This window comes from Eubalaena glacialis, chromosome 3, assembly GCF_028564815.1.
Source record: "Eubalaena glacialis isolate mEubGla1 chromosome 3, mEubGla1.1.hap2.+ XY, whole genome shotgun sequence".
Lineage (NCBI taxonomy): Eukaryota > Metazoa > Chordata > Mammalia > Artiodactyla > Balaenidae > Eubalaena > Eubalaena glacialis.
Window position 1 is genome coordinate 94,632,599 of NC_083718.1, and position 25,263 is coordinate 94,657,861.

Genomic DNA, 25,263 nt, shown 5'->3' on the forward strand with positions numbered 1-25,263 from the left:
GTTCCATGAGCACTTGAGAAAAATGTGTATTCTGTTGTTTTTGGGTGGAATGTCCTATAAATATCAATTAAGTCCATCTTGTTTAATGTATCATTTAAAGCTTGTGTTTCCTTATTTATTTTCATTTTGGATGATCTGTCCATTGGTGAAAGTGGGGTGTTAAAGTCCCCTACTATGATTGTGTTACTGTCGATTTCCCCTTTTATGGCTGTTAGTATTTGCCTTATGTATTGAGGTGCTCCTATGTTGGGTGCATAAATATTTACAATTGTTATACCTTCCTCTTGGATCGATCCCTTGATCATTATATAGTGTCCGTCTTTGTCTCTTGTAATTGTCTTTATTTTAAAGTCTATTTTGTCTGATATGAGAATTGCTACTCCAGCTTTCTTTTGATTTCCATTTGCATGGAATATCTTTTTCCATCCCCTCACTTTCAGTCTGTATGTGTCTCTAGGTCTGAAGTGGGTCTCTTGTAGACAGCATATATATGGGTCTTGTTTTTGTATCCATTCAGCCAGTCTGTGTCTTTTGGTGGGAGCATTTAATCCATTTACATTTAAGGTAATTATCGATATGTATGTTCCTATTCCATTTTCTTAAATGTTTTGGGTTTGTTATTGTAGGTGTTTTCCTTCTCTTGTGTTTCTTGCCTAGAGAAGTTCCTTTAGCATTTGTTGTAAAGCTGGTTTGGTGGTGCTGAACTCTCTCAGCTTTTGCTTGTCTGTAAAGGTTTTACTTTCTCCATCAAATCTGAATGAGATCCTTGCTGGGTAGAGTAATCTTGGTTGTAGGTTTTTCTCCTTCATCACTTTAAGTATATCCTGCCACTCCCTTCTGGCTTGCAGCGTTTCTGCTGAAAGATCAGCTGTTAACCTTATGGGGATGCCCTTGTGTGTTATCTGTTGTTTTTCCCTTGCTGCTTTTAATATGTTTTCTTTATATTTAATTTTTGATAGTTTGATTACTATGTGTCTTGGTGTGTTTCTCCTTGGATTTATCCTGTATGGGACTCTCTGTGCTTCCAGGACTTGATTAACTATTTCCTTTCCCATATTAGGGAAGTTTTCAACTATAATCTCTTCAAATATTTTCTCAGTCCCTTTCTTTTTCTCTTCTTCTTCTGGGACCCCTATAATTCGAATGTTGGTGCGTTTAATGTTGTCCCAGAGGTCTCTGAGACTGTCCTCAGTTCTTTTCATTCTTTTTTCTTTATTCTGGTCTGCAGTAGTTATTTCCACCATTTTATCTTCCAGGTCACTTATCCGTTCTTCTGCCTCAGTTATTCTGCTATTGATCCCATCTAGAGTATTTTTAATTTCATTTATTGTGCTTGTCATCGTTTCTTGGTTCCTCTTTAGTTCTTCTACGTCCTTGTTAAATGTTTCTTGCATTTTGTCTATTCTATTTCCAAGACTTTGGATCATCCTTACTATCATTATTCTGAATTCTTTTTCAGGTAGACTACCTATTTCCTCTTCATTTGTTAGGTCTGGTGTGTTTTGACCCTGCTCCTTCATCTGCTGTGTGTTTTTCTGTCTTCTCATTTTGCTTATCTTACTGTGTTTGGGGTCTCCTTTTCACAGGCTGCAGGTTCGTAGTTCCCGTTGTTTTTGGTATCTGTCCCCGGTGGCTAAGGTTGGTTCAGTGGGTTGTGTAGGTTTCCTGGTGGAGGGAACTAGTGCCTGTGTTCTGGTGGATGAGGCTGGATGTTGTCTTTCTGGTGGGTTCGTCCACGTCTGGTGGTGTGTTTTGGGGTGTCTGTGGCCTTATTATGATTTTAGGCAGCCTCTCTGTTAATGGATGGGGCTGTGTTCCTCTCTTGCTAGTTGTTTGGCATAGGGTGTCCAGCACTGTAGCTTGCTGGTCGTTGAGTGAAGCTGGGTCTTGATGTTGAGATGGAGATCTGTGAGAGATTTTCGCCGTTTGGTATTACGTGGAGCTGGGAGGTCTCTTGTGGACCAGTGTCCTGAAGTTGGCTCTCCCACCTCAGAGGCACAGCCCTGATGCCTGGCTGGAGCACCAAGAGCCTTTCATCCACACGGCTCAGAATAAAAGGGAGAAAAAATGGAAAGAAAGAAAAAAGAGGATAAAATAAAATAAAATAAAGCAATTATAATAAAAAATAAGAAAAAAAATTATTGAGAGTAAATTTATTAAGAAATAAAAAATTTTTTTTTAATTTTTAAAAATAGATTTATTAATTTTTTATACTAAAGATAAGAAAAAATTATTTAGAAAAAATTTATTAAGAAAAAAAATTTTTTTAATTTTTTAAAATAAAAAATATGAAAAAACTTATTAAAAATTTTTTTAAAAATAGAAAATAAGGAAAAAATTGTTAAGAAAACATTTATTAGGGAAAAAAAAATTTTTTAAGCCAAAAAAAAAAAAAAAAAAAAAAAACCGGACGGACCTAACCCTAGGACTAACGGTGAGAGCAAAGCTATACAGACAAAATCTCACCCAGAAGCATACACATCTACACTCACAAAAAAAAAGGAAAAGGGGAAAAGTTAATATATCCTGCTCCCAAAGTCCATCTCCTAAATTTGGGATGATTCGTTGTCTATTCAGGTATTCAACAGATGCAGGCACATCAAGTTGTTTGTGGAGCTTTAATCCGCTGCTTCTGAGGCTGCTGGGAGAGATTTCCCTTTCTCTTCTTTGTTCGTACAGCTCCCGGGGTTCAGCTTTGGATTTGGACCCGCCTCTGCATGTAGGTCCCCTGAGGGCGTCTGTTCCCCGCCCAGACAGAACGGGGTTAAAGGAGCAGCTGATTCGGGGGCTCTGGCTCAGTCAGGCCGGGGGGAGGGAGCGGTACGGAGGAGGCGGGGCGAGCCTGCGGCGGCAGAAGCCGGCGTGACGTTGCAGCAGCCTGAGGCGCGCCGTGCGCTCTCCCGGGGAAGTTGTCCCCGGATTACGGGAGCCTAGCCGTGGCGGGCTGCACAGGCTCCCGGGAGGGGCGGTGTGGAGAATGACCTGTGCTCGCCCACAGGCTGTTTGGTGGCGGCAGCAGCAGCCTTAGCGTCTCATGCCCGTCTCTGGGGTCCGCGCTGATAGCCGCGGCTCGCGCCCGTCTCTGGAGTTCGTTTAAGTGGCGCTCTGAATCCCCTCTCCTTGCACGCCGCGAAACAAAGAGGCAAGAAAAAGTCTCCTGCCTCTTCGGCAGCTGCAGACTTTTTCTCGTGCACCCTCCCGGCTAGTTGTGGTGCGCTAGACCCTTCAGGCTGTGTTCACGCAGCCAACCCCAGTCCTCTCCCTGGGATCCGACCGAAGCCCGCGCCTCAGCTCCCAGCCCCCGCCCGCCCCGGCGGGTGAGCAGACAAGCCTCTCGGGCTGGTGAGTGCTGCTCGGCGCCGAGCCTCTGTGCGGGAATCTCTCCGTTTTTCCCTCTGCGTCCCTGTTGCTGTGGGATCCGCGCTGATAGCCGCGGCTCGCGCCCGTCTCTGGAGCTCGTTTAGGCGGCGCTCTGAATCCCCTCTCCTTGCGCGCCGCGAAACAAAGAGGCAAGAAAAATTCTCTTGCCTCTTTGGCAGCTGCAGTCTTTTTCCCGGACTCCCTCCCGGCTAGCACCGAAGCCCGAGCCCCAGCTCCCAGGCCCCGCCCGCCCCGGCGGCTGAGCAGACAAGCCTCTCGGGCTGGTGAGTGCTGGTCGGCACCGCTCCTCTGTGCGGGAATCTCCGCTTTGCCCTCCGCACCACTGTGGCTGCGCTCTCCTCCGTGGCTCCGAAGCTTCCCCCCTCTGCTACCCGCAGTCTCTGCCCACGAAGGGGCTTCCTAGTGTGTGGAAACCTTTCCTCCTTCACAGCTCCCTCCCACTGGTGCAGGTCCCGTCCCTATTCTTTTGTCTCTGTTATTTCTTTTTTCTTTTGCCCTATCGAAGTACGTGGGGATTTTCTTGCCTTTTGGGAGGTCTGACGTCTTCTGCCAGCGTTCAGTGGGTGTTCTGTAGGAGCAGTTCCACGTGTAGATGTATTTCTCATGTATCTGTGGGGAGGAAGGTGATCTCCGCGTCTTACTCTTCCGCCATCTTGCCCCTCCCTTTCATTGTAGTTTTGATTTGTATTTCTCTAATGATTAGTGATGTTGAGCATCGTTTCATGGGTTTGTTGGCCATCTGTAGGTCTTCTTTGGAGAAAAGTCTATTTAGGTCTTCTGCCCATTTTTGCATTGGGTTGTTTGTTTTTCTGATATTGAGCTGCATGAGCTGCTTCTATATTTTGGAGATTAATCCTTTGTCAGTCACTTCGTTTCAAATATTTTCTCCCATTCTGAGGGTTGTCTTTTTGTCTTGTTTATGGTTTCCTTTGCTGGGCAAAAGCTTTGAAGTTTCATTAGGTCCCATTTGTTTATTTTTGTTTTTATTTCCATTTCTCTAGGAGGTGGGTCAAAAAGGATCTTGCTGTGATTTATGTCATGGAGTGTCCTGCCTATGTTTTCCTCTAAGAGTTTTATACTGTCTGGCCTTACATTTAGGTCTTTAATCCATTTTGAGTTTATTTTTGTGTATGGTGTTAGGGAGCGTTCTCATTTCATTCTTTTACATGTAGCTGTCCAGTTTTCCCAGCACCACTTATTGAAGAGACTGTCTTTTCTCCATTGTATATTCTTGCCTCCTTTACCAAAGATAAGGTGACCATATGTGCTTGGGTTTATCTCTGAGCTTTCTATCCTGTTCCATTGATCCATATTTCTGTTTTTGTGCCAGTACTATACTGTCTTGATTACTGTAGCTTTGTAGTATAGTCTGAAGTCAGGGAGCCTGATTCCTGCAGCTCCGTTTTTCTTTCTCAAGATTGCTTTGGCTCTTTGAGGTCTTTTGTGTTTCCATACAAATTGTGCAAGTTTTTGTTTTAGTTCTGTGAAAAGTGCCATTGGTAGTTTGATAGGGATTGCATTGAATCTGTAGATTGCTTTGGGTAGTATAGTCATTTTCACAATGTTGATTCTTCCAATCCAGGAACATGGTATATCTCTCCATCTGTTTGTATCATCTTTAATTTCTTTCATCAGTGTCTTATAGTTTTCTGCATACAGGTCTTTTGTCTCCTTAGGTAGGTTTATTCCTAGGTATTATATTCTTTTTGTTGCAATGGTAATTGGGAGTGTTTCCTTAATTTCTCTTTCAGATTTTTCATCATTAGTGTATAGGAATGCAAGAGATTTGTGTGCATTAATTTTGTATCCTGCTACTTTACCAAATTCATTGATTAGCTCTATTAGTTTTCTAGTAACATCTTTAGGATTCTCTATGTATAGTATCATGTCATCTGCAAACAGTGACAGTTTTACGTTCTCTTTCCCGATTTGGATTCCTTTTATTTCTTTTTCTTATTTCTTTTTCTTCTCTGATTGCTGTGGCTAAAACTTCCAAAACTATATTGAATAATAGTGGTGAGTGTGGACAACCTTGTCTTGTTCCTGATCTTAGTGGAAATGGCTTCAGTTTTTCACCATTGAGAACAAAGTTGGCTGTGGGTTTGTCATATATGGCCTTTATTATGTTGAGGTAAGTTCCCACTATGCCTACTTTCTGGAGGGTTTTTATCATAAATTGGTGTTGAATTTTGTTGAAAGCTTTTTCTGCATCTATTGAGATGATCATATGGCTTTTCTCCTTCAATTTGTTAAAACGGTTTATCACATTGATTTACGTATATTGAAGAATCCTTGCATTCCTGGGAATAAACCCCACTTGGTCATGGTGTATGATCCTTTTAATGTGCTGTTGGATTCTGTGTGTAGTATTTTGTTGAGGATTTTTGCATCTGTGTTCATCAGTGATATTGGCCTGTGCTTTTCTTTTTTTGTGGCATCTTTCTCTGGTTTTGGTATCAGGGTGATGGTGGCCTCGTAGAATGAGTCTGGGAGTGTTCCTCCTTCTGGTATATTTTGGAAGAGTTTGAGAAGGATAGGTGTTAACTCTTCTCTGAATGTCTGATAGAATTCGCCTGTGAAGCCATCTGGTCCTGGGCTATTGTTTGTTGTAAGATTTTTAATCACAGTTTCAATTTCAATAGTTGTGATTGGTCTGTTCATATTTTCTATTTCTTCCTGGTTCAGTCTTGGAAGTTTGTGCTTTTCTAAGAATTTGTCCATTTCTTCCAGGTTGTCCATTTTATTGGCATAGAGTTGCTTGTAGTAATCTCTCATGATCCTTTGTATTTCTGCAGTGTCAGTTGTTACTTCTCCTTTTTCAGTTCTAATTCTATTTATTTGAGTCTTCTCACTTTTTTTCTTTATGAGTCTGGCTAATGGTTTATCAATTTTGTTTATCTTCTCAAAGAACCAGCTTTTAGTTTTATTGATCTTCGCTATTGTCTCCTTCATTTCTTTTTCATTTATTTCTGATCTGATCTTTATGATTTCTTTCCTTCTGCTAATTTTGGGGTTTTCTTGTTCTTCTTTCTCTAATTGCTTTAGGTGTAAGGTTAGTTTGTTTATTTGAGATGTTTCTTGTTTCTTGAGGTAGGATTGTATTGGTATAAACTTCCCTCTTAGAACTGCTTTTGCTGCATCCCATAGGTTTTGGGGCATCGTGTTTTTATTGTCATTTGTTTCTAGGTATTTTTTGATTTCCTCTTTGATTTCTTCAGTGATCTCTTGGTTATTTAATAGTGTATTGTTTAGCCTCCATGTGTTTGTATTTTTTCTGTAATTGATATCTAGTCTCATAGCGTTGTGGTTGGGAAAGATACTTGATACGATTTCAATTTTCTTAAATTTACGAAGGCTTGATTCGTGACCCAAGATATGATCTATCCTGGAGAATGTTCCATGAGCACTTGAGAAGAAAGTGTAATCTGCTGTTTTTGGATGGAATGTCCTATAAATATCAATTAAGTCCATCTTGTTTAATGTATCATTTAAAGCTTGTGTTTCCTTATTTATTTTCATTTTGGATGATCTGTCCATTGGTGAAAGCGGGGTGTTAAAGTCCCCTACTATGATTGTGTTACTGTCGATTTTCCCTTTTATGGCTGTTAGCATTTGCCTTATGTATTGAGGTGCTCTTATGTTGGGTGCATAAATATTTACTATTGTTATATCTTCTTCTTGGATTGATCCCTTGATCATTATGTAGTGTCCTTCTTTGTCTCTTGTAATAGTCTTTATTTTAAAGTCTGTTTTGTCTGATACGAGAATTGCTACTCCAGGTTTCTTTTGATTTCCATTTGCATGGAATATCTTTTTCCATCCCCTCACTTTCAGTCTTTATGTGTGCCTAGGTCTGAAGTGGGTCTCTTGTAGACAGCATATGTACAAGTCTTGTTTTTGTATCCATTCAGCCAGTCTATGTATTTTGGTTGGAGCATTTAATCCATTTACATTTAAGGTAGTTATCGATATGTATGTTCCTATTACCATTTTCTTAATTGTTTTGGGTTTGTTATTGTAAGTCGTTTTCTTCTCTTGTGTTTTCTGCCTAGAGAAGTTCGTTAAGCATTTGTTGTAGAGCTGGTTTGGTGGTGCTGAATTCTCTTAGCTCTTGCTTGTCTGTAAAGGTTTCAATTTCTTCATCGAATCTGAATGAGATCCTTGCTGGGTAGAGTAAACTTGGTTGTAGGTTTTTCCCTTTCATCACTTTAAATATGTCCTGCCACTCCCTTCTGGCCTGCAGAGTTTCTGCTGAAAGATCAGCTGTTAACCTTATGGGGATTCCCTTGTATGTTATTTGTTGTCTTTCCCTTGCTGCTTTAAATATTTTTTTCTTTGTGTTTAATTTTTAATAGTTTGATTAACATGTGTCTTGGCGTGTTTCTCCTTGGTTTTATCCTGTATGGGACCATCTGCACTTCTTGGACTTGATTGACTATTTCCTTACCCATATTAGGGAAGTTTTCAACTATAATCTCTTCATATAGTTTCTCAGTCCCTTTCTTTTTCTCTTCTTCTTCTGGGACCCCTATAATTCGAATGTTGGTGCATTTATCATTCTCCCAGAGGTCTGTGAGATTGTTCTCAATTCTTTTCATTCTTTTTTCTTTATTCTGCTCTGCAGTAGTTATTGCCACTGTTTTATCTTCCCAGGTCACTTATCCATTCTTCTGACTTAGTTATTCTGCTATGGATTACTTCTAGAGAATTTTAAATTTCATTTATTTTGTTGTTCATCATTGTTTGTTTGCTCTTTAGTTCTTCTAGTTCTCCTTGTTAAACGTTTCTTGCATTTTCTCCATTCTATTTCCACAATTTTGTATCATCTTTATTATCATTACTCTGAATTCTTTTTCAGGTAGACTGCCTATTTCCTCTTCATTTGTTTGGTCTGGTGGGTTTTTACTGTGCTCCTTCATCTGCTGTGTATTTCTCTACTCATTTTGCTTAACTTACTGTGTTTGGAGTCTCCATTTCGCAGGCTGCAGGTTTGTAGTTCTCATTGTTTTTGGTGTCTGCTCCCAGTGGGTAAGGTTGGTTCAGTTGGTTGTTTAGGCTTCCTGGTAGAGGGAACTGGTTCCTGTGTTCTGGTGGATGAGGCTGGATCTTGTCTTTCTGGTGGGCAGGACCACATCCCGTGGTGTTTTTTGGGGTGTGTGTGACCTTATTATGATTTTAGGCAGCCTCTCTGCTAATGGGTGGGTTTGTGTGCCTGTCTTGCTAGTTGTTTGGCATAGGGTGTCCAGCACTGTATCTTGCTGGTCGTTGAGTGGAGCTGGGTCTTAGCATTGAGATGGAGATCTCTGGGAGAGCTTTTGCCGTTTGATATTACGTGGGGCCCAGAGGTCTCTGGTGGTCCAATGTCCTTAACTTGGCTCTCCCACCTCAGAGGTTCAGGCCTGACACCCGGTGTTAGACAGAGCACCAAGACCCTGTCAGCCACATGGCAAACCTCCTCACTGAGCCCAGGAATTGCCGATCTCTGCTAAGTGACCTAATGCGACGTGTCCTGATGCCTTTCTTACCTCAACTCTGAGGCAGAGCACCACTTGGACAAGCATGGGAAGGAACGTCACGTGGACCAAGCCCTGACCTTTGCTGGGGGCCTTCACAGCAGGCCTGGGGCCTGGGCGCTGTTGGTTCAGAAGTGGCTCATTTTAATGTGCTCTGACCTAACGTTGCAGCTGGTTTCTAGAAAGGGAACGAAAAACGCTGCGTTTAATAACAGCAGCCAAGCCCTCCCTTAACCTTGCCTGATCTCTGGGGAGGTAGTTCTAACCTGGAATACCTTTTTCCATCCCCTCACATTCAGTCTGTATGTGCCTCTAGATCTGAAGTGGGTCTCCTGTAGAAAACATATGTACAGGTCTTCTTTTGTATTCATTCAGCCAGTCTGTGTCTTTTGGTGGAGTATTTAATCTGTTTACATTTAAAGTAATTATTGATACGTTATGTTCTTATTGCCATTTTGTTAATTGTTTTGGATTTTTTTTTTAGGTCTTTTTTTTTCCCTTTCCTCTTTTGTTCTCTTCTCTTGTGATTTGATGACTATCTTTAGTGTTGTGTTGGGATTCCTTTTCCTTTTTTGTATGTATATCTATTATAGATTTTTGGTTTGTGGTTACCATGAGTTTTGGTATAGCAGCCTATATATGTACAAGATTGTTTTAAGTTGCTGATCTCTTAATTTCAAATGCATTTTATTTATTTATTTTTAATTTTAATTTTTTTTGGCTGTGTTGGTCTTCATTGCTGCACGCGGGCTTTTCTCTAGTTGTGGTGAGCGGGGGCTACTCTTCGTTGTGGTGCGCAGGCTTCTCATTGCAGTGGCTTCTGTTGTTGCAGAGCACAGGCTCTAGGCACGCGGGCTTCAGTAGCTGTGGCACATGGGCTCAGTAGTTGTGGCTCGTGGGCTCTAGAGCACAGGCTCAGTAATTGTGGCGCACAGGCTTAGTTGCTCCGTGGCATATGGGATCTTCCCAGACCAGGGCTCGAACCCGTGCACACTGCATTGGCAGGGGGATTCTTAACCACTGTGCCACCAGGGAAGCCCTCAAATGCATTTTAAATATCCTGCGTTTGTACTCTCTCTCCTCCTCTCACATTTACTAGTTTCGATATTATATTTGTATGTGGATGATTTTGTACCTTTACTATATGTTTGCCTTTACTGGTGAGCTTTTCATTTCATACTTTTCTTATTTTTAGTTGTGGTCTTTTCTTTTCCATTTGGAGAAGTTCCTTTAGCATTTGTTGTAAAACTGGTTTGGTAGTGCAGAATTCTCTTAGCTTTTGCCTGTCTGTAAAGCTTTTGATTTCTCCATCAAATATGAACTAGAGCCTTGCTGGGTAGAGTATTCTTGGTTGTAGGTTTTTCCCCTTCATCACTTTAAATATATTATGCCACTCCCTTCAGGCCTGCAGAGTTTCTGCTGAAAAATCAGCTGATAACCTAATGGGGATTCCCTTGTATGTTATTTGTTGCTTTTCCCTTGTTGTTTTCATATTTTCTCTGTCTTTATTTTTTGTCAGTTTGATGACTATGTGTCTCGGTCTGTTCCTCCTTGAATTAATCCTGTATAGGATTCTCTACGCTTCCTGGACTTGGGTGACTATTTCCTTTCCCATGTTAGGGAAGTGTTCAGCTATTATCTCTTCAAATATTTTTTAGGCCCTTTCTCTCCCTCTTCTCCTTCTGGGACCCCTGTAATGCAAATGTTGGTGCATTGGACATTGCCCCAGAGGTCTCTTAACCTGTGCTCATTTCTTTTCATTCCTTTTTCTTTATTCTGTTCCACATCAGTGATTTCCACTACTCTGTCTTCCAGTTCACTGATTTGTTCTTTTGCCTCATTTATTCTGCTATTGATTCCTTCTAGTGTATTTTTCATTTCAGTTATTGCATTCTTCAACTCTGTTTAGTTGTTCTTTATATTTTCTAACTCTTTGCTAATAACTTCTTGCTCTGTGCATCCATTCTTTTCCCGAGTTCTTGGATCATCTTTACAATCATTACTTTGAACTCTTTCTCAGGTAGATTGCCTATCTCCAGTTTACTTAGTTGTTCTTCTGGAGTTTTATCTTGTTCCTTTGTCTGGAACATATTCCTTTGCTGTCTCATTTTGTTTAAATTTCTATTTGTTTTTTTATGTATGCAGTAGAATAGTTAACATTTCTTGACCTTGCAGAAGTGGTCCTCTGTAGGGGATGTCCTATGTTTCCCAACAGTACACTCCCATCTTGTTACCTAAGGGCCAGGGACCAATCCCAGGGTGGGTTCTGACCTGTGTTTTTGGAGTTAGTTCCGCAGGCCACGGGATTGTAGTTTTCTTGCTTCTAGTGTCTTCCCTCTGGTGGGTGAGGCTGGTCTAGAGGCTTGACCAGGCTTCCTGGTGGGAGGGGCCAGTGCCCGCCCACTGGTGAGTGGAGCTGGGTGCTGCCCCTCTGGTGGGCAGGGCCATGTCAACGGGCATGTCTGGAGGTGGCTGTGGGCTCAGGAAGTCTTTAGGCAGCCTGTCTGCTGATGGGTGGGGCTGTGTTCCTGCCCTCTTGGTTGTTTGGCCTGAGGCGTCCCAGCACTGGAGCCTACAGGCCGTTGGGTGGGGCCAGGCCTTGGTGCCGAGATCCCAAGCGAGACATCTACCTCCAGCCAGAGTTCACATCAATGAACACTCCTCAGTGTGTCAGCCACCAGCTTTTATGATCTTAGAGAGAGCCACAGCTGCCCCCCGCCTTCCCAGGAGACCCTCCAAGACCAGCAGGGAGGTCTGGCCCAGGCTCCTATGAAGTCACTGCTTTTGCCCTCAGTCCCAGTGCATGCAGGACCTTGTATGTGCCCTCCAAGAGTGAAGTCTCTGTTTTCCCCAGTCCTGTGGAGCTCCTACAATGAAGCACCCCCTGGCCTTCAAAGCCAAATGCTCTGGGGCTCCTCCTCCCAGTGCCAGACCCCTAGGCTGGGGAACCTGGTGTGGGGCTCAGAGCTCTCATTCCTTTGGGAGAATTTCTGTGATATAATTATTCTCCAGTTTGTGGGTCACCCACCCAGGTTGTATGGGATTTGATTATATTGCGAGTGCACCCCTCCTACCATCTCGCTGTGGTTTCTTCTTTATGTCTTTGAATGTAGAATATTTTTTTTTGGTAGCTTCCAGTCTTTTTTACTGATGGTTGTTCAGCAGTTAGTTGTGATTTTGGTGTGCTTGTGAGAGGAGGTAAGCTCAAGGTCCTTCTTCTCCATTATGTTGTCTCCAATCCTGCTCCTGTTTGCTTGTTTCTTAATCCAGCCTCCCAGTTTTAGTGTTTTGGAATGTCTGACCCAGTTAAACTTAATTACTATAACTACAAATACTATTTGGTTCCTATTTGGTTTATTGGTTAATTTTCCTTTTTCTCTTTTGTTTGGCCATCTTTTATTAATCAAATGTTTTAAAATATTTCATTTAATCGTCTCTGCTAACTTTTTATATATATATATTTACTACTGTTGACCCCAGAGATTACAACATACATCCTTAGCTTATTACAGTCTAATAAAATTATTAATTTACCATGCTAGGACCTTACAACACTTTATGTCATTTACCCATTCACTTTTTTTTTTTTTTTTACCCATTCACTTTTGTGTTACACATGTCCTTCACTTTAATTTTACATATATCTTAAACCCATAAGATGTAATTATTATTGCTTTTTGTAGTTAATTATTCATTTATATTTACCTACATATTTACCCCTTCCATTACTTTTCATTAGTTTGTGCATTTCTGTGTTTTTCTCTGGGATTATTTCCTGCCTGCTTGAAGAATCTGCTGGTGACGCATTCTCTCAGTTTTTGTTTGTTTGAAAACGTCTTTTATCACTTTCATGTTTGAAGGATATTTTTAATGGGTAGAGATTTCTAGGTTGCCAGTTACTTTCAGCACTTTTAGGTTGCTATTAGTTGTTACTTTCCTCCCTCCTGCCCTCCCCCCCACCCCTTAGTTGTAAGTAACTTGCTGGGGTGAATATACCTGACCCAGACTAAACTAAACATATTCCCTCTTTTGCAAATTAGAAATGAAAACCTGAGGTATCAGTGGTGGACTTTGCAGAAGAAAGGTCAGAAGGGATCACTGGGGCCAATAGCATTGGAAACAAGTCAGAGTTGGGGGGAGCAGTAAAGAAGGGTCTTGGCAAGGCAGTGGAATTAGCTGAGAGGAGTGGAGGGGGGAGCCTGAATGGCCCTAGTGGAAGGGAGATGGGGAGGGCAGCTGCCTGCTGACTTCCTGATTTTCAAAGGCCTGCATTTAGTTTCTGTGAGGGGTCTCTGTATATTTTTCAATAAATCTCATTTTACCTTGGGCTTGCCTTAGTAAACTTCTTTACATTTCAATCAACAAAAAAATTTTGTAAAAAACAAAAACTTTTACCTGAAAACTTGACACATAATAGGCATTTGATAATTGGTGGCTGCTGCTGTTGTTATTCAGATCCTAAAGTGGAGTAAAGAGCTGATCCTCAGGATTTTCTAGTCATGCCAGTGGGATGGGCCGCATGTTTTAGGGGACTCTGTTAGTCAAATGCAAATTTACTATTGGGTTGGTCAAAAAGTTTGTTTGGTTTTTTTCCATAAGATGGCTCTAGTAGTGCTTAGTTGTCTAACTTCATTTGAAACAATTTCATTAGATTGTATTGTGACAGCTGTCATATCAGCCTGCATTAAAAAAAAAAAAAACTTATCAAAACTGGTGAATTTTTGTGTAGCCATATTGAATATGGAATATTGAAGATGGAAGAAAAAAAGCAACATTTTTGGCATATTATGCTTTATTATTTCAAGAAAGGTAAAACCACAAATGAAATGCAAAAAAGACTTGTGCAGTATATGGAGAAGGTGCTGTGAGTGACTGAACGTGTCAAAAGTGGTTTGTGAAGTTTTGTGCTAGAGATTTCTCTCTGGACGTTGCTCCCTGGTCGGGTAGACCAGTTGGAGTTGATAGTGATCAAATCGAGACATTAATTGAGAATAATCAACATTATACCACACAGGAGATAGCCGACATACTCAAAATATCCAAGTTGAGCAATGAAAATCATGTGCATCAGCTTGGTTATGTCCATCGCTTTGATGTTTGGGTTTCACGTAAGTAAAGCGAAAAAATCTTCTTGACTGTATTTCCACATGCAATTCTCCGCTTAAACGTAACGAAAATGTTCCATTTTTAAAACATATTGTGACGGGCAATGAAAAGTGGATACTGTACAATAATGTGGAATGGAAGAGATCACGGGGCAAGCGAAATGAACCACCACCAACCACACCAAAGGCCGGTCTTCATCCAAAGGAGGTGATGTTGTGTATATGGTGGGACTGGAAGGGAGTCCTCTATTATGAGCTCCTTCCAGAAAACCAAACGATTAATTCCAGCAAATACTGCTCCCAGCACCCCTGCGAACATGGCGCTGCGAGTGGTGCAGAGCGTGCGGGCCGGGGTCTGCAGCCTGCGCCCAACGTGCCCTGCCCGCCGCGGCCCTGGGGACTGCGGGCGGGCGCCGTCCGGGAGCTGCGCACCGGACCCGCTCTGCTGTCGGGTCGTAAATTCACAGACAAACATGAATGGGTAACAACAGAAAACGCTGTTGGAACAGTGGGAATCAGCAATTTTGCACAGGAAGCGTTGGGAGATGTTGTTTACTGTAGTCTGCCTGAAGTTGGGACAAAATTGAACAAACAAGAGGAATTTGGTGCTTTGGAAAGTGTGAAAGCTGCTAGTGAACTCTATTCTCCTCTATCAGGAGAAGTAACTGAAATTAATGAAGCTCTAGCAGAAAATCCAGGACTTGTCAACAGATCTTGTTATGACGATGGTTGGCTGATCAAGATGACACTCAGTAACCCTTCAGAACTAGATGAACTAATGAGTGAAGAAGCATATGAGAAATACATAAAATCTATTGAGGAGTGAAAATGGAACCCCTAAATAAAATAGTTTGAAACAACTTAATCTAGCATAGTTGTCTTAAATTAGTGGTGGATAGATTTTTAAAAAGCAACTTTTAGCAAAAGAAACTACTTGCAACAATGTTGCCTGAAGAAAATGCCCCTTAACTTCCTAATGATTTCAGGTAAACACATGCATCTTTTTCACAACACCCTGTGATTTTTAGGCTAGTCTCCAGTTATAATACTCAGAATTCCTGAAATGATCTGTGGTAAAACTAGTTATAAAAATTATGTAATTCAAGGATAACATTGTTATCTTAACCTTATATAACATTGTAACTTGCTTACAGCCATCCCTGGATTTGGGTCAAAATACTCAATGAACTTGCCACTGGAAATAAATGGCAGTGGAGAAAAGTTTGTTAGTTGTATAGTGTCCAGTAAAGAACATTACTATCTTAATTTTGCAATATACTGTGTTTGCTGGTGCTATTTTTATACAGTGAAGCAACAGCCTTGCAGGAAAATAAGAAACAGTTTAATAATAAAATATTCAACTTCTTAAAAAAAAAAAAATACTGCTCCCAATTAGGCCAACTGAAAGCAGCACTCAACGAAAAGCATCCAGAATTAGTCAACAGCAAACACATAATCTTCCATCAGGATAACGCAAGACTGCATGTTTCTTTGATGACCAGGCGAAAACTGTTACAGCTTGGCTGGGAAGTTCTGATTCATCCGCCACATTCATCAGACATTGCACCTTCGGATTTCCATTTATTTCAGTCTTTACAAAATTCTCTTAATGGAAAAAAATTTCAATTCCCTGCAAGACTGTAAAAGGCACCTGGAACAGTTCTTTGCTCAAAAAGATAAAAAAGTTTTGGGAAGATGGAATTATGAAGTTGCCTGAAAAATGGCAGAAGGTAGTGGAACAAAAGGGTGAATACGTTGTTCAATGAAGTTCTTGGTGAAAATGAAAAATGTGTCGTTTATTTTTACTTAAAAACCAAAGGAACTTTTTGGCCAACCCAACTTTGAAAAATGGTCACCATATAATTGTGAGTGGACACACTTGTGGTTAAAGAGTTTGGAAATACATTTGTCTTATTTCACTTATTCTATTATGTTTTCTTCCCTTGTTACTTCCAGACCCTTGCTGTCTCTCATGCAAAGAAGAAAATCTAGGAAACTTAGAGAAATACATAATTACTAATTGAATAGATAATACTTTATGAGTATTAAAAGTCTCCTACTTTGAGTATTAAAATATTGGTATCTTGTAAATGTTTTTAAAGTTCTAGAGTAAAGGAGTAATTACAGATTTTAAGACAAGTGAAAAACTTAACTTTTTTTTGGTCCTTTTCATAGGTTCTCCGGGGACATAAAACTTTCCTAAATGATGCTTATAATTGGGAGTTTTTGATCTGGGAATCAGCTTTACTACTTTTCTTACTGCGCTTAGCCTCACTGGGGTCTGAAACCAATAAGAAATACAGCAATGTCTCAATATTACTTACCGAACAGGTACTGATTGGTCCTTGACAGTTTGATTCAGTGGTTAGAGATGGTATAATAAGATTTCTGCAGACGATTCAGGGTTGAGTCTAGATTCTGTCACTTTCTAGCTATATGACCTTACACCTTACAAGTCACTTTGCAACTATATAATTGTTTCCTCTTTATAAAATGAGGATATTATCTTTCCCACCTGCTCCCAGGATTGGGTGCTACTTCATAGTATAAAAATTTTTTTGTTGGTGGTAATGGAGCATGCTTTTAATCTCATATTCTGTGTCAAGTATTAGATCTTTAGAGTACCTGTCATTTAAGGATGTTTAATAAGCTTCTTGACTTTCTTCTCTATCAGTCAGACACTGAATACATTCAGTGTTTGGAAAATACTTGCTCTTTAGTATGTGAGTAGATATTACAATTGACAAATGTTTCTTATAAATACAGAGCAGTATAGAGTTTTTTTTTGTTTTTAATTTCATGTTTATCCATAAGTTTTAAATAAAAATACCTAATATCATTAGATTTTTTTTTTTGGCCTTAGAGTTATAGTGGAGAATTCTTACCACAAGGGGAATAACAAGGGATTAGTAAATTAAAAGCAGCTATCTTCTTCCATTCCATGAATGTTTAATGAGGATGTTAGATTATTTGGGGGATACCAAGATGAATAAGATATAGTTTTTGAACTCAAGGAGTTTACATTTTAATTGCTATAATTAATATAAAAGTTTGCATTGTTTTGATAAATTGCTTCATTGTTATTTTTCCTTCACTAAATAGCTTTTCTTTGCCATATGTGACTGATTAGGGATGGGGGTTTGGATAGGTGGCATATGTGCTCTGAAGAAAGAGCTACTGGAATTTTGAAATTTATTTTACTTGAAAACATTGCCCTCAAAATCTGCCATGTTGAATGCAATATATATATCTTTTCCATGACATTTGCCCTAATCTCTATTCCTTCCCTTAGATTAATTTATATCTTAAAATGGAAAAAAAGCCGAATAAGAAAGAACAGCTTACTCTAGTAAACAATGTATTAAAGCTATCCACCAAGTTGTTGAAAGTAAGTAATATCCCGTGATACATTTTTACTACCATTTAATTAAATCAATGCTGTACTTCTTGGAGAGGACCCTAGTAACAGATAGATGCTGTTTAGATTCAAACTACCAACTTGATAGTTTGGGGTTAATGACTCTATGAGAAAAAGTTTCCCAACTTACTACCCAAGTTCTAGTGATTACTGATGTCTGTCACATTTTAAAATTATATTAAAAAATCACAAATAGCATATTGCTTGAATCCACCTTTAAAAACTTAGCTAGTGGAAAAGTAGGTGAGAGTCCATTACAGGCATTAATTAATTAATTAATTTTTAATTTTAAAATTATTATTTTTAATTGAAGTATAGTTGATTTACAATGTTTCTGGTGTACTGCAAAGTGATATATATATTCAGATTCTTTTCCATTATAGGTTATTACAAGATATTGAACATAGTTCCCTGTACAATACAGTAGGTCCTTGTTGTTTATTTTATATACAATAGTCTGTATCTGTTAATCCCAAATTCCAAATTTATCCCTCCCCCGCTTCCCCTCATTACAGGTTTTTTGAAGGTAGCTATTGAACATTAAGGGAAGAGGTTTTAAGCAATCATCCTCTCCCAAGACTGAAAAAAACAGTCCAGAAATCACTGATGGCTATTATGAAACCATGTATTTCATCTCAGTTCTTTCATGTTTTTGTAGGAGCTGGACACACCATTTAGACTCTATGGACTGACAATGAATCCCTTGATCTACAATATCACACGAGTAGTTATCCTTTCTGCTGTCTCAGGTGTTATAAGTGATCTTCTAGGATTTAATATAAGAGTAAGTGTGATTATCACTCTTTAGCATCTGCCTTAGTCTTAAAACTTACTGTATATAGTAATCTTTGTTCTTCCCACTGTGTGTGTGTGTGTGTGAGAGAGAGCGAGAGAGGGAGGGTGGAAGGAGGGAGGGAGGGACTGGCATGGAAATAACTCTTGAGGTAGAGAAATAGACATTTGAAATAGACATTCAGCTTAGGTTTTCTCATTTTATGCAAGTACAATAGATCGTGCTCTTGAACGGAACAAAAAAATCAAGTTTGAATCTCATGTCAATTTAATAGCGTGGGCTGTGTTGGCCTCTGATCTAGGGAAATGTACAGAGGTAGAATGAATGAAAACCAAAAACCCATGAACTGCAGTATATCTTTTTTGATCCTGGAAATTGTTAACGGTTTTTTCTCTATGATGTTCTATGGTTGCTGTTGTCACAGTTGGTACTTTTTTCTTATGTAAACAGTTCTTGGTTTACATGTAAGTGTACCTATCAACCCCACCTATTTGTCATAAAACTAACTATTTTGGTGATTTTCTTTTCTTAGCTGTGGAAAATTAAGTCATAAGCTGAGTCATGTGCCCGGACTTTCTCCCCTTGCTGGCATCAGTGCTTAACCCATTAAGGAAAGAAATGACTGCAAACCCATGGGACACCCACCTGCTTGTTCACACGGAGAGGTGCCCTCAGCTCTACCTAATCTAACGAATGGTGTTTTCAGAGGAACAGAGCCTTTTCCAACTGGGTGTGCATGCTAAAAACCTGTATTTTCATGGTTTTCAAATAGTATGAATAGTCAGGAGACTGAAGACTGTTGTGTTATAGTAACTTAAGGACAACTTTTTAAGTTAAGAAATTTATTCTGGGCATTTCAGTGCTGTGACAGTTATATTTATTGGAAATAGTCTTTTGGGTAACTATGGCAGAAGCCCAAAGCATGAAGCAAAATCCTTTATTGGAAATATGCAAATTCAGTACTTTTCTATTACAGTCTATAGAATTGGAGATTTCATTTCTCTAGCAAAGAGAGATCAAGTTTAAACTATTTTAGGTTGAACCTGAATAAAAGAACTTTATTGCAGAATTTCAGTTTCTAGGCTTTTTTGTTGTTGAAAGAAAAAAATAACCTTTTAAACTGTGATTTTCTGTTAAACTGTGGAGAAAATTTTAATTAGTTTATAATTTTGAAGTTAATCCTAATAACTGTACAGTTGTTGGTGAAAGGGTCATGCATGTAATATGGCATGTAGTTCAGCATGAGAAATTTAAGTCTATGCACACTCATCCGTGTCCACCATAAAACATGTTTTCCATTTAAATCATCTGAGCTATGCTTCCCATCACACTAAGTGAAGCGTTCATAGTTTATCTGTTGTGAGACTCAATGTATTTAACCCTCAGTATAATCTCATGTCCTCGGTGTCTGTACTGAGCCAAGCTATGCCACTGATGATTTGGATTCTCTTATCAGTATCCCCTGTTACACATACATGCGTATACATATGTTAATGAAAACTCTTAATAGTCTACATTTAATTCCTGCTCATTAAGTTATGCACTTTGAAGAATCTCTCGAGGCAAATTGAAAGCCCACATTTTAATGACAAGATTTTGTGAATGTTTAAATGGAAATAATTAGGAAGCTTAGTTTTTACATGTGAAGTGTGTACATGCAAAATCAGTGTATCATTTACACGTATCCTAAGATGCAGGAAGATTTTTGAGGTTTAAAGATGAATTTCTTGAGTCCAGGAATTGAGGTCAGACCTTTCTGGATTCATATCCTTGGCTCTGCTATTTATTAGCTTCATAGTCTAAGGCAAGTTACTTAACATTTTTGCATCTCAATTTCCTTACCTGTTTAATAAGGATAATAACTACCTAATAGTGTTGTTAAGGTTAAATGACATTATCATGTAAGGTACTTAACATAGCATAAAGTACGTAGCCCTTAATAAATCCACAACAAGCATTTGTAATTACTGTTTAAAACCCTTTAAAAATCTTTTGCTGATAGATTCCTAAATGTGAAGATAGAAACATAGGGGGCAAGATTGCTGAACTAGAAGTGGATTACCAAAAATTTGCAGCCATTCCAAATACTGCGTGAGAGTTACAATTCTTCTTAAAAAGTAAAACCCCATTATAGTGATTTACCTTTGGAAGGAACTGATCTGTAAAGGCACTTCAGTGTCTCAGCAGATGGCTCATAGAAATCATGCTTTAACTATTTTCCATAAGGAACAAGAGCAGCTATCTCAAATCCAGGATTGAGCTGCTCAGTGCAGATTTCGGATGAAGAAAGCTGATGCCTTTATCTTTTTCTCCTACAAAAAAAACCCCACTGTTCTATTTTTATTTGAATTTTTTACACAGTGAATTCTTTAGCATGAATGCAGTATTCAGAATAGTTTACTCCTATGAGTTGTTTTGATTATGGTTTTGATGGTGTATAATTTGTTTAAATGATTTTTCAGGTGGGTAAAATTAACTGTATGGGTAGCTGCTCATGTCGGAAACTTGGGAATCATTTTTCACTCTTGCCTTTCTCATACCTCACATCCAGTCATCAAGTCTGTGAGTAATTATCTTCTAGATATTTTTCTAATCAGTCCATTCTTCTCCATCCCCACTTTCACCACCCTCATCTAAGTCAACATCCTTTGTTTTTGAACAAGTTTCTGCTTTTCTGCCCCTCTCCCCCATGCCCACGTATTCATCTCAAAAGTTAATGTGTCTTTTCTGAAATGCAAGTCTCGGTCTCATCGTTTAGAATCTATTAATGGCTTAGTATTACTTTGAAGGTAAAAATCCAAAATCTTTTTAGCAAGGTGTATAGGCCTACCTTGTTGAGAAAGATTTTTGAATCTTTATATTTGAAAGATGTTTTCTCTGGGCATAAAATTCTAGTTTTAAAGATGTTGCTGCTATACTGCCTCCTGGATTGCATTGCTTCTGACAAGAAGTCTGCTGTCATTGTCATCTTTGCTCTTCTGTATGTAATGTCTTTTTTTTTTTTTTTTTAACTCTGGCTGCTTTTAAGGTTTTTATCTTTTTTCATTGAATTTGTGCTATTTAGTTATAATGTGCATTGGTGTAGTTGTCTTCATTTTTTGTGTGTGTGCTTGGGATTTGTTGCACTTACTGGGTCTCTGGATTTTTAGTTTTCATCAAATTTGGAAAATTTTTGACTGTTATTTCTTAAAATAAGTTTTCTATACCCCAGTCTCCCACCTCCTGGGACTCCACATGTTTATTAGGCTGCTTGAAGTTGTCCCACAGCTTACTGATGTTCTGTACATTGTCCCAGTCTTCTGTTTTTAATTTCTATTAAAGACAGAAGACTGGGACAACTATTTCTATTGCTGTGCCTCAAGTTCACTGACCTATTCTTCTGCACTAATTTGCTGTTAATCCTACCCAATGTATTTTGTCTACAGAATTTTGATACTGCTTTTTCATTTTTTTGTATCCTCATGTCTCTCTTTAGCATGCTGTTTCTTTTCTCTATCTTGTTTTCATAATATTTATAATAGAAATAGTAAATAAGAACATTGTAACAGCTATCATCTGTGTTATTTTGGGGTTTGTTTTTATTGATTTATTTTTCTCCTCATTTCGGGTCATATTTTCCTGCTTCTTTACATGCCTAGTCATTTCTTAATGGATGTGAATTTTACATTGTTGGGTGTTGGGTTTTCGTGTGTGTGTATTCTTTTAAATATTCTTGAGCTTTGTTTTAGAATGCAGTTACGATACTTGAAAACAGTTTGATCATTTCAAGGCTTGCTTTTAAGCTTTGTTAGGTGGGCCAGAGCAGCCTTTACTCTGGTGCTACTTTTCTCCACAACTGAAGCAAAATCCTCCTGATACCCTTGTTCATGATGAGGTTTTTCCAGTTTGACTGTAGGAACATGAACCCTTCCCAGCTCAAGAATTTTTGGCCTGCTTCTTTTTGGTGGTTCTTTCCCTGTTGGGTATTTCCTTGTGCTGATCGATACTCACCTGAAAACTTGAAAGGAAACCTCTGCACATTTCTGGAGCTCTCTCCTCTCTGTGCAGCTGTCCTCTTCTCTCTATGCAGCTGTCTTCTCTCTGGTACTCTACCTGCCAATTCTAGCTGTCCTGGCCTCCCCAAATTCTTAACTCTCACCTCCTCAACTCAGCAAGGCTGCTTTGTTCAGTTTGGGTTCCCGCTTCCTACACCACAGCCTAGAAACTGCCTCTAAGTAATCTGGGGCAATCATGGGGCTCACCTCATTTAATTCCACTGTCTTTTGCTGCCTGTTGTCCAACATCTAACACCCATTTTTTCATATATATTTTTCCTTTCTTTTTTTTTTAAGTTGTCTGAGGTGGGAGAGTAAATGTTTTTCCCCCCTTAGTAAATAGAAAAAAGTTTACTCAATTGCTCAAGCCAAAGGCTTAGGGTTTATTCTTGGTTCCTCTCTTTCCCTCCATATCTAATCTACCACCCAGTCACGCTGGTTCTGTGTTTCCACCGCTAACAGACTGAGCCTCCTTTGCGCTCAGCTGGATTACCGTGCTGACCCACTGTTCCCTTCCCGTTCTTGCCTCTGCAGTCGTTCTCCGCAGCCACGTGCGTGAGCTTAAAAATATGGAGACTATATCATTCCTACTTACATCTTTCCTGGCTTTCCCTATGCTGGCCTCCAAGGCCCTTCATTATCAGGCCTGCTTCCCTTTCCAAATTCCCCTCCTCAGTACCTGACAGCCACACTGGCCTCCCTGTGTTCCTCCGTTATACCAAGTTCTTTCTTATCTCAGACTGTGCCTGGAATATGTTTTCTTAAGTTCTCCCCTGAATGGCTTCTCAGCTGTCAGTTCCTTAGCAGGACCTTCTCTGAGTTAAAGTTGTTCCCCATCTTATCCTTATTATCAGTTATATATGGTCCTGTTCATTTCCTTCATGGCACTTATCAGAATCTGATTATCTTGTTTATTTTTTGCCTACTTGTTTCTGTCCTTCCCCACTAGAATATAAGTCCTTAAGGCAGGAATTTTGTTGTTGTTGTTTTTCACTCCTAGGTCCCCAGAATGCAGAAGAGTACCTGACCCCATAATAGGTACGTAATATAAATGCATAGAATAAATGAAGAATAGACCTCAAGTAATTTACTGTTTATGTAGTTTTTTTGTTTTTTCTTCTGTTAGGATGGAAGAGTTGTACTCTCAGTGCTTCATTTATTCCTGTATAATAATTTCTAGGAGATTGGACTTTTGTTTTGATCTCCCAAAGGGAGTGATACTTTAACATTTACCTGGTACTGAGAAATTAAATAAACCAAGATGTAAAAATAGAACTAGATTAGGCCATACATACATTTAATTGAAATAATAATCACCATAGATGGATAAGAAAAATACCTGTTCAGCTACTTTTATAATTTGTATTGGGAAAAATTCTGTCTCCTAAAATCGCTATGGAGGTATGACTTCAAACTTCCTAAATATGTACGTTATGCCTCATGTATAATATAAGCACTTTGAAAAGCTGAATAACCAAATACTTGCCTAATTGGGGTATGGTTTTCTTAACTTTCAGAGACAAGTAGAAAAGTTCTAAATACCAGGATGTCCTCCAAAGTATAAGCTTACGGGTCTGTGTTTTTATTTTTGGTTCATTGTATCTAGAGGTTAGTGAACCTGTGAACTGTAAAAATAACCCTCTTTCAAATGAATGAAATTCATTTTCAAAATTTTTTAGTCTACACACTCTATAATGGGCCAAATGGGTCTTACTCCCAAATATAGTGTATGATTTGCAATTATCAAGAAGTAAATTCATTAAACTTAATCTCATCTATACAGCTGTTGACTAGTTTGGTCATTTAAAGTAATCCTTTGCTTCTTGCAGTTATTAATGCCCATCTTGAATAATGAAGTTTGATTTCCCAAATGTGCAATAATTCCATTCCTTTCCTGCAGCACACCCTGAGCCTATATGCTGTAATAAGGTACTACTCAAGGTAACAAATAGTTGTTGTTTATTAAGGACAAAATAAGCCTCTTGATTTGCTATAAACATTTGCTAATAGTTCTGCTTGACTTTAATGCAAACATTGGAAAATAGACAAATAACCACAGGATTCTTTGGAAAAATATAGGTTCAGGCTAAATTAAAGCACTTGGCTATGTTTTTGTATCTTAATGTGTATGTGAGAAAGGTTCAGAGTTCTTTGGCAGAACTCTGCTAAATTCTACTCTTCATAAGCCTTCATACTCCCTTCTTACACGTAAGGCTCTACTTGCATAGAAACTTTGAAAACAGATCCAAGTTAGTGGATATCTTAAACTAATTCAGTCAACTGAAGCAAAGATTATAGAGTTCATGTCATAATTATGGCGTGCTTTAAACGAGTCATTGTATTGCTGATAAACCTTAATAGCATAAGCAGTAAAGAGCTGCCTAAATAAACAAATCTGTTATTGTTTAAAAAGCACAAGTAGTTCTTAGCACTGGAGCATGCCAAGATGATGTAAGAAGTTGCTCTGATATATTCTTCACGCCAGACTGAATCATCACGTTTTGTGACTGAAGTCTGTTTACACCAGTGTTCCTTAGTTCCTGGAGCTCACTCTGGACTAAGCTCGAGCTTAAACACATCTCTGTGGAGGTCGGTAGTTAAGACTGTCACACAGTTTAACTAATTTGAGTACTCCTTGCTTTCTTAAAACCCAATTCTCTTTGAATGTTGGACACATTAAACATGAAGCTCTTCATTAGTTCACCTTGAAAAGCATTTGACTTTTTCTACATGAGAATATCTGACTATTAAAAAAGGAAATAATCAAGGTATGCTCAGGTAGAAATAAAAAGCCACATGCTTTTCTGTGTCCAAGACTTCTGAAATAGGAGTTGACTCTGTGCAAATGCTACTTGGCCCCCAAAATTTAATGTACGGGGGTTAGAAGACAATATTATAGGCTCTTACTCACTAATCTCTCTAGGGAGACAACGTGATAGCATCCCAGAACTTTTTTGCTGTTACGACCAGTAAGAAAATATGTCCACTAAAACAACAACGAAATGATTTTGCTGCCACT

General features: G+C 39.1%; 1 protein-coding gene and 1 pseudogene across 2 annotated transcripts in view; both read left to right on the top strand.

Moving 5' to 3' along the window:
• Positions 1-19,215, top strand: part of PHTF1 (putative homeodomain transcription factor 1) — a 75,467-nt gene extending 56,252 nt beyond the window's left edge. For both annotated transcript variants that reach the window (XM_061186166.1, XM_061186168.1), the window contains 4 exons: positions 16,175-16,330; positions 17,292-17,387; positions 18,076-18,201; positions 18,743-19,215. In XM_061186166.1, coding sequence (XP_061042149.1) covers positions 16,175-16,330; positions 17,292-17,387; positions 18,076-18,201; positions 18,743-18,763 — 399 coding nt within the window. In that variant the 3' untranslated portion in view covers positions 18,764-19,215. The remainder of the gene's footprint in view (positions 1-16,174; positions 16,331-17,291; positions 17,388-18,075; positions 18,202-18,742) is intronic.
• Positions 14,317-14,832, top strand: LOC133088291 (glycine cleavage system H protein, mitochondrial-like; annotated as a pseudogene).
• Positions 19,216-25,263: the final 6,048 nt, after the last annotated feature.